The sequence below is a fragment of the Pan troglodytes genome, chromosome X, assembly GCF_028858775.2.
Source record: "Pan troglodytes isolate AG18354 chromosome X, NHGRI_mPanTro3-v2.0_pri, whole genome shotgun sequence".
Taxonomy (NCBI): Eukaryota; Metazoa; Chordata; class Mammalia; order Primates; family Hominidae; genus Pan; species Pan troglodytes.
This window is the reverse complement of record NC_072421.2, coordinates 57,479,623-57,497,014: the sequence shown is the minus strand read 5'-3', so window position 1 is coordinate 57,497,014 and position 17,392 is coordinate 57,479,623. Positions and strand designations below refer to the sequence as shown.

At 38.8% G+C, this 17,392-nt stretch overlaps 1 protein-coding gene across 3 annotated transcripts in view; it reads right to left on the bottom strand.

Annotated features, from left to right (window-relative positions):
• Positions 1-17,392, bottom strand: part of FAAH2 (fatty acid amide hydrolase 2) — a 399,339-nt gene that overhangs the window by 38,342 nt on the left and 343,605 nt on the right. For all 3 annotated transcript variants that reach the window (XM_054676505.2, XM_063804045.1, XM_054676504.2), the window contains one exon: positions 16,348-16,542. In XM_054676505.2, the coding sequence (XP_054532480.1) occupies positions 16,348-16,542 (195 nt within the window). The remainder of the gene's footprint in view (positions 1-16,347; positions 16,543-17,392) is intronic.

Genomic DNA, 17,392 nt, shown 5'->3' with positions numbered 1-17,392 from the left:
TTAATTTTCAACTTCAAAATTTCTATTTGCTTTTTCTTTCAAATAACTTTCATCTCTTCAATGATAGTCTCTATTTAATAAAATACTGTCATTCCATCTTTTGATTCTTAGAACATGGTTTTCTTTAGTTGTCTGAATATCCTTAAATATCCTCATTGTATTATTTGTCTTCTAAGTCCAAGATAAAAGAATGATTCTATTGCCTGATTTTGTTTTTGTTGTCATTGTTTTTTTTGTAAATTTCAACTTTTATTATATATTAAATGGTATACATCATGTAGATTTGTTACATGAGTAAATTGTATGATGCTGTGGCTTGAGGTTCTAGTGATCCTATCTTCCAGGTCATAAACATAGTACCCAACATGTGGTTGTTCAGGTGGTTTCTTTTTTGCACGTTGATTTGTTAAGTTTTTTGTAGGTTCTGGATAGTAGGCCTTTGTTGGATGTATAGGTTGCAAATATTTTCTCCCATTCTGTTACTGTTTTTTGATTCTGTTGGTAATTTATTTTATTGCACAGAAGCCCTTTACTTTAATTAGGTCTCATTTGTCAATTTTTTTTTTTTTTTGCAATTGCTATTAGGAACTTGGCCATAAATTATTTGCCAAAACCCATGTCAAGAAAAGTATTTACTAGGTTTTGTTTCTTTTTAAAATTATTTTCATTTTTCTTTAAGTTCTGGGATGCATGTGATGAATGTGCAGGTTTGTTACATAGGTATACATTTGCTATGGTGGTTTGCTGCACCTATCAACTCATCATCTAGGTTTTAAGCCCCGCATACATTAGGTATTTGTCCTAATGCTCTTGCTCCCCTTTCCCCCAATGCCATAATAGGCCACGGTATGTGATGTTCCCATCCCTGTGTCTGTGTCTTCTTATTGTTCAACCCCCGCTTTTGAGTAAAAACATGCAGTGTTTGGTTTTCTGTTCCTGTGTTAGTTGGCTGAGGATTATGGTTTCCAGCTTCATCCAAGTCCCTGCAAAGGACATCATGAACTAATTCATTTTTATGGCTGCATAGTACTTTATGGTGTATATGTGCAACATTTTCTTTATCCAATCTATCATTGATGGGCATTTGGGTTGATTCCAAGTTTTTGCTAGTGTAAATAGTGCTGCAATAAACATATGTGTGGATGTGTCTTTATAGTAGAATGATTTATAATCCTTTGGGTATATTCCCTGTACTGTGATTGCTAGGTCAAATGGTATTTCTTGTTCTAGATCCTTGAGGGATTGCCATACTGCCTTCCACAATGGTTGAAATAATTTACACTTCCACCATCAGTGTAAAAGCATTCCTATTTCTCCACATCCTCACCAGCAACTGTTGTTTCCAGACTTTTTAATGATCACCATTCTAACTGGGGTGAGATGGTATCTCATTGTGGTTTTGATTTGCATTTCTCTAATGACCAGTGATGATGAGCTTTTTTTCATGTTTGTTGGCCAGATAAATGTCTTTTTTTGAGAAGTGTCTGTTTAGCCAGTTTTCCCAGCACCATTTGTTAAATAGGTAATTATTTCCTCATTGCTTGTTTTTGTCAGGTTTGTCAATGATCAGATGGTTATAGAAGTGTGGTCTTACTTCTAAGGCCTCTGTTCTGTTCTATTGGTCAATATATCTGTTTTGGTGCCAATACTATGGTGTTTTGGTTACTGTAGCCTTGTAATATAGTTTAAAGTCAGGTAGCATGATGCCTCCAGCTTTGGTCTTTTTTCTTAGGGTTTTCTTGGCTATATGGGCTCTTTTTTTGTTTCATATAAAATTTAAATTAGTTTTTTCTAGTTCTGTGAAGAGAGTCACTAATACCTTGATGGGAATAGAATTGAATCTATAAATTACTTTGGGTGGTATGGCCATTTTCATGATATTGATTCTTCCTATCCATCAGTATGGAATGTTTTTTCATTTGTTTGTGTCCTCTCTTATTTCCTTGAGCAGTGTTTTGTAGTTCTTCTTGAGGAGATCCTTCACGTCCCTTGTAAGTTGTATTCCTGGGTTTTTAAATTTTCTTTGTAGCAATTGTGAATAGGAGTTCAATCATGATTTGGCTCCCTGCTTGTCTATTATTGGTGTATAGGAATGCTTGTGATTTTTGCACACTGATTTTGTATCATAAAACTGCTGGAGTTGCTTATCACCTTAAAGAGTTTTGGGGCTGAGATGATGGGGTTTTCTAAATATACAATCATGTCATCTACATACAGAGACAATTTGACTTCCTCTCTTCCTATTTGAATAGACTTTATTTCTTTCTCCTGCCAGATTGGCCTGGCCAGAACTTCCAATACTATGTTGAATAGGAATGGTGAGAGATGGCATCCTTGTCTTGTGTTGGTTGTTAGAGGGAATGCTTCCAGATTTTACCTATTTGGTATGATATTGGCTATGGGTTTATCATAAATAGCGCTTATTATTTTGAAATATGTTCCATCAATACCTAGTTTATTTAGAGTTTTTAGAATGAAGCGGTGTTGAATTTTATTGAAGGCTTTTTCTGCATCTATTGAGATAATCATGTGTTTTTTATCACTGGTTCTCTTTATGTGATGGGTTACGTTTATTGATTTGCGTATGTTGAACAAGCCTTGCATCCCAGTTATGAAGCCGACTTCATCGTGGTGGATTAGCTTTTTGATGTGCAGGTGGATTCGGTTTGCCAGTATTTTATTGAGAAATTTTGCATCGATTTTCATCAGGAATACTGGCCTGAAATTTTCTGTTTTTGTTGTGTCTCTGCCCGGTTATGGAATCAGGACAATGCTGGCCTCATAAAATGAGTTAGGGAGGAATCCCTCTTTTTCTATTCTTTGGAATCGTTTCAGAAGGAATAGTACCAACTGCTCTTTGTACCTCTGGTAGAATCCTCATGTGAATGCGTCTGGTCCTGGGCTTTTTTTTTTTGTAGGCTATTAATTACTGCCTTAATTTCAGAACTTGTTATTGGTCTATTCTGGGATGTGACTTCCTCCTGGTTTAGCCTTGGGAGGGTGTATGTGTCCAGGAATTTATCCACTTCTAGATTTTCTAGTTTATTTGCATAGAGGTGTTTATAGTATTCTCTGATGGTAGTTTGTATTTCTGTGGGATCAGTGGTGACATTCCCTTTATCATTTTTTATTGTGTCTATTTGATTCTTCTCTCTTTTCTTCTTTATTAGTCTGGCAAGTGGTCTATGTATTTTGTTAATCTTTTTGAAAAACCAGCTCCTGTATTCATTGATTTTTTTTTAAGTTTTTTTGAGTCTTTATCTCCTTCAATTCTGCTCTGATCTTATTTTGTGTCTTCTGATTGCCTTTGAATTTGTTTGCTCTTTCTTCTGTAGTTCTTATAATTGTGATGTTAGGGTGTTGATTTTAGATCTTTCTCCCTTTCTTATTTTGGCATTTAGTGCTGTAAATGTCCCTCTTAACACTGCTTCAGCTGTGTCCCAGAGATTCTGGTATGTTCTGTCTTGGTTCTCGTTGGTTTCAAAGAACTTATTTATTTCTGCCTTAATTTTGTTATTTACCCAGTAGTCATTCAGGAGCAGGTTGTTGAGTTTCCATGTAGTTGTGTGGTTTTGAGTGAGTTTCTTAATCCTGAGTTCTAATTTGATTGCACTGTGTTCTGTGAGACTTTGTTATGATTTCCAATCTTTTGCATTTGCTGAGGAGTGTTTTACTTCCAATTATGTGGTCAATTTTAGAATAAGTGCTATGTGGTGTTAGGAAGAATGTATTCTGCTGATTTGGGGTAGAGAGTTCTGCAGATGTCTATTAGGTTTGCTTGGTTCAGAGCTGAGTTCAAGTCCTGAATATCCTTGCTACATTTCTGCCTCATTGATCCATCTAATATTGACAGTTGGGTGTTAAAGTCTCCCACTATTATTGTGTGGGAGTCTAAGTCTTTTTGTAGATCTCTGAGAACTTTTTTTTTTTAATTAATCTGGTGCTCCTGTATTGGGTGCATGTATGTTTAGGATAGTTAGCTCTTCTTTTTACATTGATCATTTTACCATTATGTAATGCCCTTCTTGTCTTTTTTGGTCATTGTTGGTTTGCAGTCTGTTTTATCAGAGACTAGGATTGAAACCCCTGTTTTCCTTTGCTTTCCATTTATTTGGTAAATATTCCCCCATCCCTTTATTTTGAGCCTATGTGCGTCTTTGCACGTGAGATGGGTCCCCTGAATACAGCACAATGATGGGTCTCGACTCTTTATCCAATTTACCAGTTTGTGTCTTTTAATTGGGGCATTTAGCCCATTTACATTTAAGGTTAATATTGTTGTGTGTGAAATTGATTCTGTCATCATGATGCTAGCTAGTTATTTTGCACGTTAGTTGATGCTGTTTCTTCATAGTGTCATTGGTCTTTATATTTTGGTGTATTTTTGCAGTGGCTAGTACCAGTTTTTCCTTTCCATATTTAGTGATTTCTTCAGGATCTCTTGTAAGGCAGGCCTGGTAGTGACAAAATCCCTGAGCATTTGCTTGTCTGGAAAGGATTTTATTTCTCATTTGCTTATGAAGCTTAGTTTGGCTGGATAAGAAATTCTGAGTTAAAAATTCTTTTCTTTGAGAATACTGGCCCCCACTCTCTTCTGGCTTGTAGGGTTTCTGCGGAGACATCTGCTATTAGTCTGGCGGGTTTCCCTTTGTAGGTAACCTGACCTTTCTCTCTAGCTGCCCTTAACATTTATTCCAGCCTTTCAACTTTGGAGAATCTGAGGATTACGTGTCTTGGGGTTGCTCTTCTTGAGGAGTACCTTAGTGGTATTCTCAGTATTTCCTGAATTTGAATGTTCGTGTGTCTTGCTAGGTTGGGGAAGTTTTCCTGGGTAATATCCTGAAGTGTGTTGTCCAACTTGGTTCCATTCTCCCCATCACTTTCAGGGACCCCAATCCATCGTAGGTTCATTCTTTTCATATAGTCCCATATTTCTTGAAGGCTTTTTTCATTCCTTTTCATTCTTTTTTCTCTAATCTTGTCTTCACGCCTTCCTTGCATTGGTTTAGAACACACTTCTTTAGCTTAGATGAGTTTTTTATCACCCACGTTCTGAAGCCTACTTCTGTCAATTCGTCAAACTCATTCTGCATGCATTTTTGTGCCCTTGCTAGAGAGGATTTGTGATCACTTGGAGGAGAAGAGGCATTCTTGTTTTTGGAAGTTTCAGCATTGTTGTGCTGTTTTTTTTTCATTGTAGTGGATTTATCTACCTTTGATCTTTGAGGCTGGTGACCTTTGGATGGGGTTTTGTAAGGGTTTCTTTATGCTGATGTTGATGTTGTTGCTTTCTTTTTGTTAGTTTTTCTTTTAGCAGACAGGCCCCTCTTCCGCAGGTCTGCTGAAGTTTGTTGGAGGTCCACTCCAGAACCTATTTGTCTGGGTATCACCAGCAGAGGCTGCAGAACAGCAAAGATTGCTGCTTGCTTCTTCCTCTGGAAGCTTAATCCCAGAGGGGCACTGGCTTTATGCCAGCCAGAGCTCTCCTGTATGAGGTGTCTGTCAAACCCTGTTGAGAGGTCTCTCCCAGTCACGAGGCACAAGGTTCAGAGACCCACTTGAGGAGGCAGTCTCTTCCTTAGCAGAGCTCGACCACTGTGCTGGGAGAAACCCCCTTGTCAGGATCTGCTGCTCTCCTCAGAGCCATCAGGCAGAAATGTTTAAGTTCACTGAAGCTGTGCCCACAGCCACCCTTTCCCCCCAGGTGCTCTGCCCCAGGGAGATGAAAGATTTATCTATAAGCCCCTGCCTGGGGCTGCTGCCTTTCTTTCAGAGATGCCCTGCCCAGTGAGGAGGAATCTAGAGAGGCAGTATGGCCACAGCTGCTTTTGCCATGCTGTGTTGATTTCCCTTCAGTCTGTACTTTCAGGCCTTGTTAGCACTCTCAGGGGAAAACTGCCTAGTCAAGCCTCAGTAATGGCGGATGCCCCTGCCTCCACCAAGCTAGATCGTCCCAGGTTGACTTCAGAGTACTGTGCTGGCTGTGAGAATTTCAAGCCAGTGGTTCTTATCTTGCTTGTCTCCATGGGAGTGGGAACCACTGAGCGAGACCACTTGGCTCTCTGGCTTCAGCCCCCTTTCCCTCTTTCCAGGGGAGTGAACGGTTCTGTCTCGGTGGAGTTCCAGGCGCCACTGGGAAACAACAAGAAAACAACTCTTGCAGCTAGCACAGTGACTGCCCAAACAGCCTCCCAGTTTTGTGTTTCAAACCCAGGTCCCTGGTGGTGTAGGCAAAAGAGGGAATCTCCTGTTCTGTGGATTGCAAACCTGTGGGGAAAGCATAGTAAATGGGCTGGATAGCCCAGTCTCTCAGGGCTTCCCTTGGCTAGGGAATGGAGGCCCCCCACTCCTTGCACTTCCCGGGTAAGGCAATGCCCAACACTGCTTCTGCTCGCCCTCCATGGTCTGCACCCACTGCCTAACCAGTCCCAGTGAGATGATTAGGTTACCTCAATTGCAAATGCAGAAATCACCACCCTTCTGCGTTGATCTCACTGGGAACTGCAGACTGAAGCTGCTATTCCTATTCAGCCATCTCGACATCCATCTTCCTAGGTTTTCTTCTAGGATTTTTTATTTTTTTTTTGAATGGAGTCTTGCTCTGTCACCCAGGTTGGAGTGCAGTGGTGCCATCTCGATTCACTGCAACCTCTGCCTCCTGGGTTCAAGCGATTCTTCTGCCTCAGCCTCCTGAATAGCTGGGATTACAAGGCACCTGCCCAGCTATCTGTCAATATTTTTATAGTTTGAGGTCTTACATTTAAATATTTAATCTACTTTAAGTTAGTTTTCATATATGGTGACAGGTAGAGATCCAGTTTCATTCTTCTGCATACGGCAGGCAAACTATTATAGTACCAGTTATTGAATAGAGAGTCCTTTCCTCCATTGCTTACTTTTGCTCATTTTGTTGAAGATCAGATGGTTGTAGGTGGCAGGTTTATTTCTGGGTTCTCAATTCTGTTTCCTTGGTCTATGTGTCTTTTTTTGCAGCAGTACCATGCTGTTTTGATTATTGTAGCCTTATAGTACATTCGGAAGTTGGGCAATGTGATGCTTCTGTATTTGCTCTTTTTGATTAATATTGCTTTAGCTGTTGAGGTTCTTTTTTTGTTCCAAATGAATTTAAAAATAATTTTGTCAAATTTTGTAAAAATGGCATTAATATTTTGATAGGAGTAGTGTTGAATCTGTAAATTGCTTTGGGCAGTATGGCCATTTTAACTATGTGGATTCTTCCAATATATGAGCATGAAATATTTTCCCATTTATTTGTGTTACCTCTGATTTCTTTTAGCTGTGTTTTGTAGTTCTGCTTGTAAAGACCTTTACCTCATTGGTTAGATGGGTTCCTAGGTATTCTTTTTTTTTTTTTTTTGTGGCTATTGTAAATGGAATTCTGTTCTTCATTTGATTCTCACCTAGAACAATATTGGTGTATAAAAATGTTAGGATTTTTGTACATTGGTTTAGTATATTAAAATTTTAGTGAATTCATTTATCAGTTCCAGGAGACTTAGCAGAGTCTTTAGGGTTTTCTAAATATTGAATCATATCAGTAAAGAGAGAGAGTTTGATTTTCTCTCTTTTTATTTGGGTGCCTTTTATATATTCCCTTTCTTCATTGCGCTGGCTAGCACATCCAGTACTATACTGAATAGGAGTGGTGAAAGTGGGCATACTTGTCTTGTTCCAGTTCCCAAGGGGAACCGTTCCAGTTTTTGCTCATTCAGTATTACGTTAGCTGTGGGTTTGTCGTAGATGGCTTTTACTATTTTTAGGTATGCTACTTTAATGCTTAATCTGTTGAGGGCTTTTGTCATTAAGGGATGTTGTATAATATTATAGGCTTTATGTGTATCTATTGAGATGATCATGTAGTTTTGGCTTTTGATTCTGTTTATTTGGTGAATCACATTTATTGATTTGTGTATGGTGAATCAACCTTGCATCCCAGAAATAAAACTTGCATGACTGTGTTGGATTAACTTTTTGATATGCTGGTGGATTTAGTTTGTTATTATCTTGTTGAGAATTTTTGCATCCATGTTCATCAGGGATATTGAGTTGAATTTTTTTTTTATTTTACTTTACATTTTGTCTCTGCCAGATTTTGGTATCAGAATGCTGCTGGATTCATAGAATGCATTAGGGAGAAGACTCCTCTTCGATTTTCTTGGGAAAGTGTGAGTAGGATTGGTATCAGTTTTTCCTTATATGTCTGGTAGAATTTGGCCGTGAATCCATGGTCCTGGGCTCTTTTTTGTTGGTAAGTTTTTTTATTAGTGATTCAATTTCTGAACTTGTTATTTATCTGTTCATGTCTTCACTTTTATCCCTGATTCTATCTTGGGAGGTTGTGTGTTTCTAGGAATTTATCCATTGTATCTATATTTTCTAACTTGTGTTCACAAAGGTGTTCTGTATAGTCTCTAAGGAACTATTCTATTTCTGTGGAATCAGTTGTAATATCATCTTTGTCATTTCTCATTGTGCTCATTTGGATCTTTATTTTTTATTATTCCTTGTTAGTTTAGCTAATGGTATATCAATCTTGTTTATTCTTTTGAAGGAGCAACACTTGTTTTCATTGATGTTTTGTATGGTCTTTTAGGTCTGAATTCAGCTCAGTTCTCTGATTTAGTTGTTTATTTTCTTCTACTTTATTCGGAGTTGGATGTTCTTTTTTCTTGTTTATCTGACTGTGTCTTTAGGTTGTTAATTTGACATCTTTCTAATCTCTTGATGAAGGTGTTTAGCACTACAAATTTGTCTCTTACCACTGCTTTAACTGCATCTCAAAGATTTGGTAAGCTGTGTCTCCTATTTCATTAATTTCAAAGTAATTTTTAATTACTGTCTTAATTTTGTTTTTTGCCCAAGAGTTATTCAGGAGAAAGTTGTTTAATTTCCATTTTCTGGTAGTTTTGAGAGATCTTGGTATTGATTTCTGCTTTTATTGCACTATGATCTGAGAGTTTGCTTTGTATGGTTTTGATTTCTTTGAATTTATTGTGATTTGCTTTATGTCCAAGGATGTGGTGGACCTTAGAATATGTTCTGTGTATGGATGAGAAAAATATATATTCTGTGGTTGTTGTGTGGAGTACTCTGTAGAGGTTGATTGGGTCCAATTGATCAAATGTCAAGTTTCAATCCAGAATTTCTTTGTTAGTTTTCTGCCTCAGTGATCTGTCTAACTCAGTGAGTGGGATGTTAAAATCCCCCGTTATTATTTGTGGCTGTCTAAATCTTTCCATTGGTTAGGAAGAACTTCCTTTATGAATCCAGGTACTTCTACATTGGGTGTGTATATGTTTAGGATAGTTAAGACTTCCTGTTGAATTGAACTCTTTATTATTAAGTATTACCCTTCTTTGTCTTTTATGACCGTTGATGGTTTAAAATTTGTTAATCTAATGTAAGAATAATGACTCCTGATCTTTTGTTGTTGTTGTTTTCTATTTGCTTGATAGATCTTTCTCCATCCTTTTACTTTGAACTTGTGGGTGTCATTGCAGTTGAAATGGGTCTCTTGAAGACAGTAGATTGTTGGGTTTTATCTTTTTATCTAGCTTGCCACTGTATGCATTTTAAGTGGTACATTTAGACCCTTTACATTCAGGGTTAGTATTAATTTATGAGATTTTGATCCTGTCATCATGTTGTTGACTGTTTTTTAGACTTGACTGCATAGCTGCTTTATATTGTTTGTGGGCCATGTGTTTGAGTGGATTTTTGAGGTAGCAAGTTTTGGTCCTTTATTTTCATATTTAGCACTCTCTTAAAGAACTCGGGTAAGGGTGGTCTGGTAATAATAAATTCCTTTAGTACTTGCTTGTCTGGGAAGAATTTTATTTCTCGTTTGCTTATGAAGTTTAGTTTCATGGAACATGATATTCTTGGTTGAAAATTCTTCACTGTAAGAATGTTGAAAATAGGCCCCCAATCTCTTCTCACTTGTAGGTTTCTTACAGAGAGTTCTTACAGAGAGTCTGGTGGGGTTTACCTGATTTTTCTCTTTAGCTACTTTTAAGAGTTTTTCTTTTGAGTTGATCTTGGCGAATCTGATGACTATGTACCTTCCGGTTTGTCATCTTGTGTAGTATCTACAGGGGTTTTTTGTATTTATTGAATTTGTATGTCCTCCTCCCTGGGACGTTTGGGGAAATTTTCATGGACTATATCCTCAAATATGTTTTACAAGTTATTCTCTCTCCTTTTCTTTTGAAAACACCATGAGTCATACATTTGGTATCTTTACATAATCCCATATTTCTCAAAGGATTTTTTCATTTTCAAAAATTCTTTTTTCTTTATTTTTGTCTGACTGAGTTGATTGTATACGCTGGTCTTCCAGCTCAGAGATTCTTTCTTCATCTTAATCTTTCTGCTGCTGATGCTTCAGATTCTATTGTGGAGATCTGGAAGTAAATTTTTCAGTTCCAAAAATTTAATTTGGTTCTTTCTTAAAATGGATATTTTATCTTTCAGCTACTGAATCGTTTTATTGGATTCCTTGGATTATGTTTCAACTTTCTCCTCATTCTCACTGAGCTTCCTTGTCATCCAGCTTCTGAATTCTATGTCCACAGTCAGCTCACTCTGGTTAAGAACCATTTCTGGGAGGCTAATGTGTACGTTTATAGGTAAGGGCAAACACTGGCTTTTTGAGTTGCCAGTTCTTGGATTCATTCTTTCTCATGGGTAAGGGTTGATGTTTCTTCACCCGTGAGATAAGTTGAGGATAGTCAGCTGGCTTTGTTTCTGGGTATATTTCAAAGGGTCATGACTTTGTACAGAATGTTTATTTCTGGCTGGATCTTTTCCTTAGTTTTCACAGGTGATACATACTTGCAAAATATTTTAAGTTTGCATTTTGACCTGAGATACAGCAGGTGGCGCTTAAGAGTGCTAGCAGGCAGATAGGCTCTTCCTACTCTGTTTCAGGGCTCTTCGGTGTTCTGGCCAAGATGACAGTAGTCCTCTGTGGTGTGGGGGAGAGAGGTGACTCGCTCGCCTAGATGGCTCCTGGGCCTTGGAGGAGCCCCCTTCGATCACTGGTTCCATGCCCTCACTTCTTTTGTTAGGTGTTCTGGTCCATGGGCTCCCTCAGGCAGGGACCACATTTAGTAGACAGGTCATATCCTTGCCAGGCTGGCCCTGTGGAACAAGGCACACCCCAATCCTCTGCCAGCCCATGAACCTGGGTATCTCCACTTCTCTCAGTGATCTGAGAATGAGGGCTCACCCTTGCTTGGCCTCCACCAAGTCCTGATCATCTAAGAGCTGTGGGATGGGGTGGGGTCACTTAATCCCCTGTCTAGGTGCTTTCCGGGGGTTCATGAAGTTGTGGCCACACACAGAGTTCAGGCAGATGTGGGAATGCTGGGCTGGAAGCTCTATCAGACATGGATTTCCTGGCTATGAGTGGCAGGTTTGGGTGCAGTTGCCTGACCTGCTGTTGGGTTATATTCTAGAGGCTGTTCCTGCCATCAGAGTTCAGACAGAAGTGGGACTGCTGGGCTGGAAGTTCTAGCTGCCTGGCTATGAGTGGTGGTGGGGGTTGTGGAATCACCTATCCTGCAGTTTTTCTGTTTCCCTGGATAACAGGAGGCTGTGTCCACTGGCAGAGTTCAGAAAGAAGAGGAACTGCTGGGCTGGAAGCTCTAGCAGGCATGGCCTGCTGGCTACAAGTGGCAGAGGTGGGCATTGTTGTTTGTGGGTCTCATTTTCCTTTTTAACTTGTATGCCTCATAAATTTTTGTTGAAAACTAGATGCTTTAGTTAATATATTTTATCAACTCTTGATTTTGATTTTTCTCTACCTCTGGGGTACGTTGCTGTGAATTTTGTTAGTATCACTGAAATTTTAGCTTTCAGGGAATTTTTTGTATCTAAGATCTTCCATATTCTGCTTCATGTAAAATCAGCCTCTCTTGGGCAGGGTTGAAGAGCTGCAAGTTCTTATGACCAGCCATGACCTTGTTTAGAACTTCCACAATAAGGTGCCACAGGTAATGGAAGCTGTTGGATGTAGCAGTATTCTCTACTTGCCCACAACAGATGCTGTGTAACATGGGTCTGGAAAGAATGGGAGTTGTCAGTCTTTAAGGTCTGCCTTGCCCTACCCAGTGTGAAAGTTTTGTACCTCAAAGCTGTATCTGAGAAGTGGAGGGGAAAACAGATCCCAGCTTAAATATCATAGACTCCAACTTTTCTTATTAGGAATCACTAATTTTTCTTGAATAAATGCTCCTGAATTTGCTTTATGCCATTTGATCATTTTTCACACTTGAAATGGTTGTTTCCAGTAATTTTTCCTGTTTTATTGCTGGTTTGCTTGAGAGAGAATTTGCTGAGCTTCTTACTCTGTTATTCTGGGATGTTCATTCTTATTTATATTTTTAATTATGTATTTGTTAGTTTAACAAAAAATAATTATGCATTTTGTGCAACAATGCAATGTCCTAGTCAATGCGGATTACATAGGTGAACAAGATAGAAACAGACCACAGCCTTTGAAGAGCTAACAATATAGCAGATTATTTTGTTAAGTAGAATCTTTGCTTAGACTACATGAACATTTCATTTTGTGTGTCTAGCTTATCAATTGGGGAGGCGACCAAGCCCACTCTGTTGAAATACCACAAAGTCAAGTTTGTTCTCAGAGAAAAAGAATGCTGTGATCAATTGTTAATGACTGGCATGGGTACAAGAGGGACTCTTGAGAGTGGCATGTTATGATTTTGCCAAACCTGACATATAAATCTTGAGTTTCACTCTAATGCTGGATGCTGAAGAGGTCACAAAAGATCTGCTTAGCATTCCTGGCACCAATATCAGTGGGTTTATCAGACGAGATCTTTAAAATGCTGTATGGCCAATGCTGTTCATCTCAGGATATAAATGGTCCAAGAGACCTTTGAGTACAGACACCTAAAGTGGGGAGAGGGGAGAAAGCCAGTGAAAGGCCACTTTTGTAAGCTGTTTCCTTCCATCTGTCCTGGTAATCAACTCTCCCAATTATTATGACATATAGGTGTTATGTTGATAATCGTGGTAGGACTAAAGTGGAAGAAAACTGTAAATAACTTCTTTGAGATACAATGATATGAAACATTGTTGATTGCATGTTATCAGGAAATAGCATAGGCTAATCAAATATGCAAAGAATCTGCAGGCTAGATTATTCTCTTTCATTACTGTGTTATTCCAGTGACATTATGCAAAGAAAGCAGGATGGGGCAGGGTGCCAAGACAAATAAATTTTTTTTGCAGTTTTTAGCATGGCTGTGAATGTTCTCCGTGACATGATTACCTTTTCAAACTCATGCTCCTCCTCTCACTCCTCTATTAAAAACTTACTCTCTCCAGTTAGTGTAGTGTTTATACACTCTGTCCACAGTGTTCCTGTGTGTTTTTCTGTTCTATTGCTCATGGGGTTCGTACTGCGTGGACCATTGTAATACTTACTCAACATCCTTCCTCTGACTAATTTCTAGTTCTCCTTCAGGACCCAGATCAGGGGTCACCTATTCCAGAAAGCCTTCCTTTGTTTTCTTCTACTGAAATTCTCTGTTAACATTTGTTTGTCTCTTGTACTAAGCTAGGAGCTCCCTGAGAGCATGGAATGTATCTGATTCATCTAACACCAGTGCATACAGTATAGTTCACAATACATGCTTAATAAATTTATTCTCATTGTAGAGTGTCAATGGAGCAAAGTAGGAGAAGGTACTTTGCTTCACTGAGCACTAAGTGAGGCAGAAGAACAAGGGAAGAGAGTTAATTAAGAGCAATAGGATTTGGAGTCAGACAGACCTGGGTTTGAATCCTTATCACTTCACTTCATAGCTGAGAGACCCTGTTCAGCCTCCTGTTTCCTCTTCTGTGGAATAAATAAGATCACTTCCTCTGAAATCATAGGGCCTGGGTTAAAGTCCCAGTTCGTATATTATCTTAGCTATGTGACTTTGGAAATGTTTCCTAAAGATTTTTGTGTCTAAATTCCTTCATCTGTAAAATGAGGACACTAATAATTTCTCCTTTTTATAGGGCTGCTGTAAGATAAAATGAGATGAAACATGTAAATCTCAGAACAATTCTAGGAATAGATAAAACAAGGAAAACACATATAACTAATACTACGAAGTAAAGCAGAGATATTGATATTACCTACATTAATATCAATATAAACATATACATGTCTCCAATAAATGGTATCATTATCACTATTATTAATAATTTTAAAGCACTCTACACATTATTACATTATATCCTTCCAACCATCCTTCAAAGTCAATCTAGCATCCTCAGCTGTAAGAAAGCCAAGGCTCAAAAATTAAATATCTGATTTAGTGTACCCATCTTGTAAGTAGGAGACAAACACAAAAAGCTTATACAAGCTTGAGAAACTGAGAGGGGTATTTCTCAGTAGGAAAAAAAAAGAACCAGGAATAAAACATTAACCTATTTGGCATCCAACAATTCTACATCTTTGACAAAAGGTCTCCCAAACCTCTTATATTTTCAGCTTTAGTAAAGACAATAAAAACAAAACATGAATGAGCATTATTAACCCATACATGTAGTGAAAATGACATTGCGTTTAAAGTCAGATAGAATACAACTGAATTTCAGTCCTGACCCTGACCCTTAAATCACTTTATACATCATTCAGTTTCCTCAGGTTTTACACAAAGATAACTTCAGTTGCTGTGAGGGATTTGGGGGAAACATAAATGAGATAATGTATAGAATTTCTGGCTTCTAGTATCTCGTATATATTAGATACTTGCTAAATTGCAGCTATCATCTATCATGAGTCTTGTATCCATATTACCTAGAATATCATCTGGCTTACAAGGAACACTCTTTAAATGTGTTCAAGGCTAAACTAGAGGGAAAAGTTGCAAACCATAGGAAGCCTCAAGCTGAGGAAAATCCTCCCCAAAAGGTATAAACAGTATATTTCTCCTTGGGTTCTAGCCTATTGACTAAAGTATTTTACCTGTCTTCAGAAACTGAGTAACTAGGTGATAGAAACTTAAACACAGCAATTTAGGCAGCATGTTTTTTCAAAGACTTAAGAAATTAAGGCCGGGCATGGTGGCTCATGTATGCAATCCCAGCACTCTGGGAGGCCAAGGCGGGCAGATAATCTCAGGTCAGGAGTTCAAGACCAGCCTGGCCAACATGGTGAAACCTGTCTCTACTAAAAATACAAAACTTAGCTGGGTGTGGTGGCACACTCCTGTAATCCCAGCTACTTGGGAGTCTGAGGTAGGAGAATCGCTTGAACCTGGGAGGTGGAGGTTGCAGTGAGCCGAGCTTGTGCCATTGCATTCCAGCCTGGGCAACAAGAGCAAAACTCCAAGAAGGAAGGAAGGAAGCAAGGAAGGAAGGAAGGAAGGACAGGAAGGAAGAAATTAAGAGTGAGTGATCAAAGCCAGGGAGAGAGTAAGGGTAAGGAAATTAAGGATAGGGACTGTTTAATATCCTCTCCCTCATCCTCCACAACCCTTATGTTAATTAATTTACACGTATTATTTCATTTAATCTTAACTGCAACACTGCAAGGCATAGATTACCCTGACTTCCTAGATAGGAAATAAGTTGAGAAAGATTCAATGTCTTCCTCCAAATGCACAAGTAGAAAATTGCAGAGCAAAGGATTCCAAATTCTAACTTTAAGTGGACCACAGGTTTATTGGGTGAGAACGTGTATTTGATGAAGAGTTCTCTATCTTCATCTCAAAGAATAGTGTGGTTCCCTGGGACAAGACTCTGGAGAAACCATAGAAACTGACCTAGTACATGTCCAGGGGCCTTTAGACTTCACATAATCATGATCCATCCATGGCTTAAAAACCAGGTGAAGAAAATTAGTTTGGTGAATAGAATGAATTGAATTCAAAGGGGATGATAGCTAAGTCAAGTAAACGATCCCTTGGAGAATTGTCTTCTGTACAAGAATCTTCTGGGAAGCTACAGATCCCAATAAAAGCTTAACTTGGTTTAATTCAGAGCAGCCAGGGGAGACTTTGGATCTAGTGTGATCACACTGAGTGATAGAAGACAAGTGGCTGAACCTCCCTGAGGCACAGTTCTGTAAAATGTGGATACTCATATGCACTTGTAGGGTTATTGTGGAGAAACCAGATATTGGCAAAGTATTTTCGACATATGACATTAGCAACTGTTTTCTGGAGTTTTCAATCACACAGCACTTTTATACCTGCATGTTTAAAACTTGTCCAACTGCAAAAGAAAATTATGCTTTCCTTGGAAACATACATCTCTATTTCTTTAAGATTACAGAATGTAAGGAATACAATTAGGTACCTGTGTAAGCAAAGTTGAAAGGCCGTGTTAGAGGGACATGATGCTTAGGTGCCACTGTGGGATGTGAGGGATATAAGAACACACCATCATCACCTAGCATATCCACCAGCTCTTTACGCAGGCTTTCTTCCACTGCCTTAAACTTTTGGTATTTCTCATTGCTATATCTGAGCTTTTCTTCCAACAAAGCCAGTCCTACAGAATGATAACATATATCAAGTTAAGGTAATAAACTTCATTTTAATTCCTAGTGTTCTTTATCTTTTCTTATTCAAGTAATACATGTTCATTATAGAACACTGAGAAAGTAAGTGATGAAAAAGGAAACTTTATAATCTTACTTTTAACTCCTTCTAGTTTGTTTTAGTAATGCTATATATAACATTTCTAGCCTCTGCTACTGCATAGTTCATCATAAGGATTTTTCACATAATTGAAAACCCATTATAGCTGAGCATGGTGGCTCATGCCTGTAATCCCGGCACTTCTCAAGGCCAAGGCTGGCAGATTACTTGAGCCCAGAGGTTCAAGACCAGCTTGGGCAATATGATGAAACTCCATCTCTTAGCCAGGTGTGGTGGTGAGCCATGTAGTCCCAGCTACTTAGGAGTTGAGGCAGGAGAATTGCTTTAGCCCAGGAGGTCAATGCTGCAGTGAGTCATGATTGCATCACTGCACTCCAGCCTGGACATCAAAGGAAGTCCTTCAGAAAAGGGGAAACAGAGAATAAACGTTTGGAAAATTTGCAGCCTGATGATGGATAGAAAAGAAAAACCCATTTTCTAAGGAGAAATTCAAGCCGGCTGCAGAAATTTACATAAATAAGGAGGATCCAAATGTTAATCTCCAAGACAATGGAGAAAATGTCTCCAGGGCATTTCAGAGTCCTTTGTGGCAGCCCTTCCATCACAGGTTCAGAGGCCTAAGAGGAAAAAATGGTTTCATGGACCAGGCACAGGGCCCTCTTGCTGTGTGCAGCCCAGGGACTTGGTGCCCTGCATTCCAGCCCCTCTAGCCATGGCTAGAATCATGGCTAAAAGGGGCC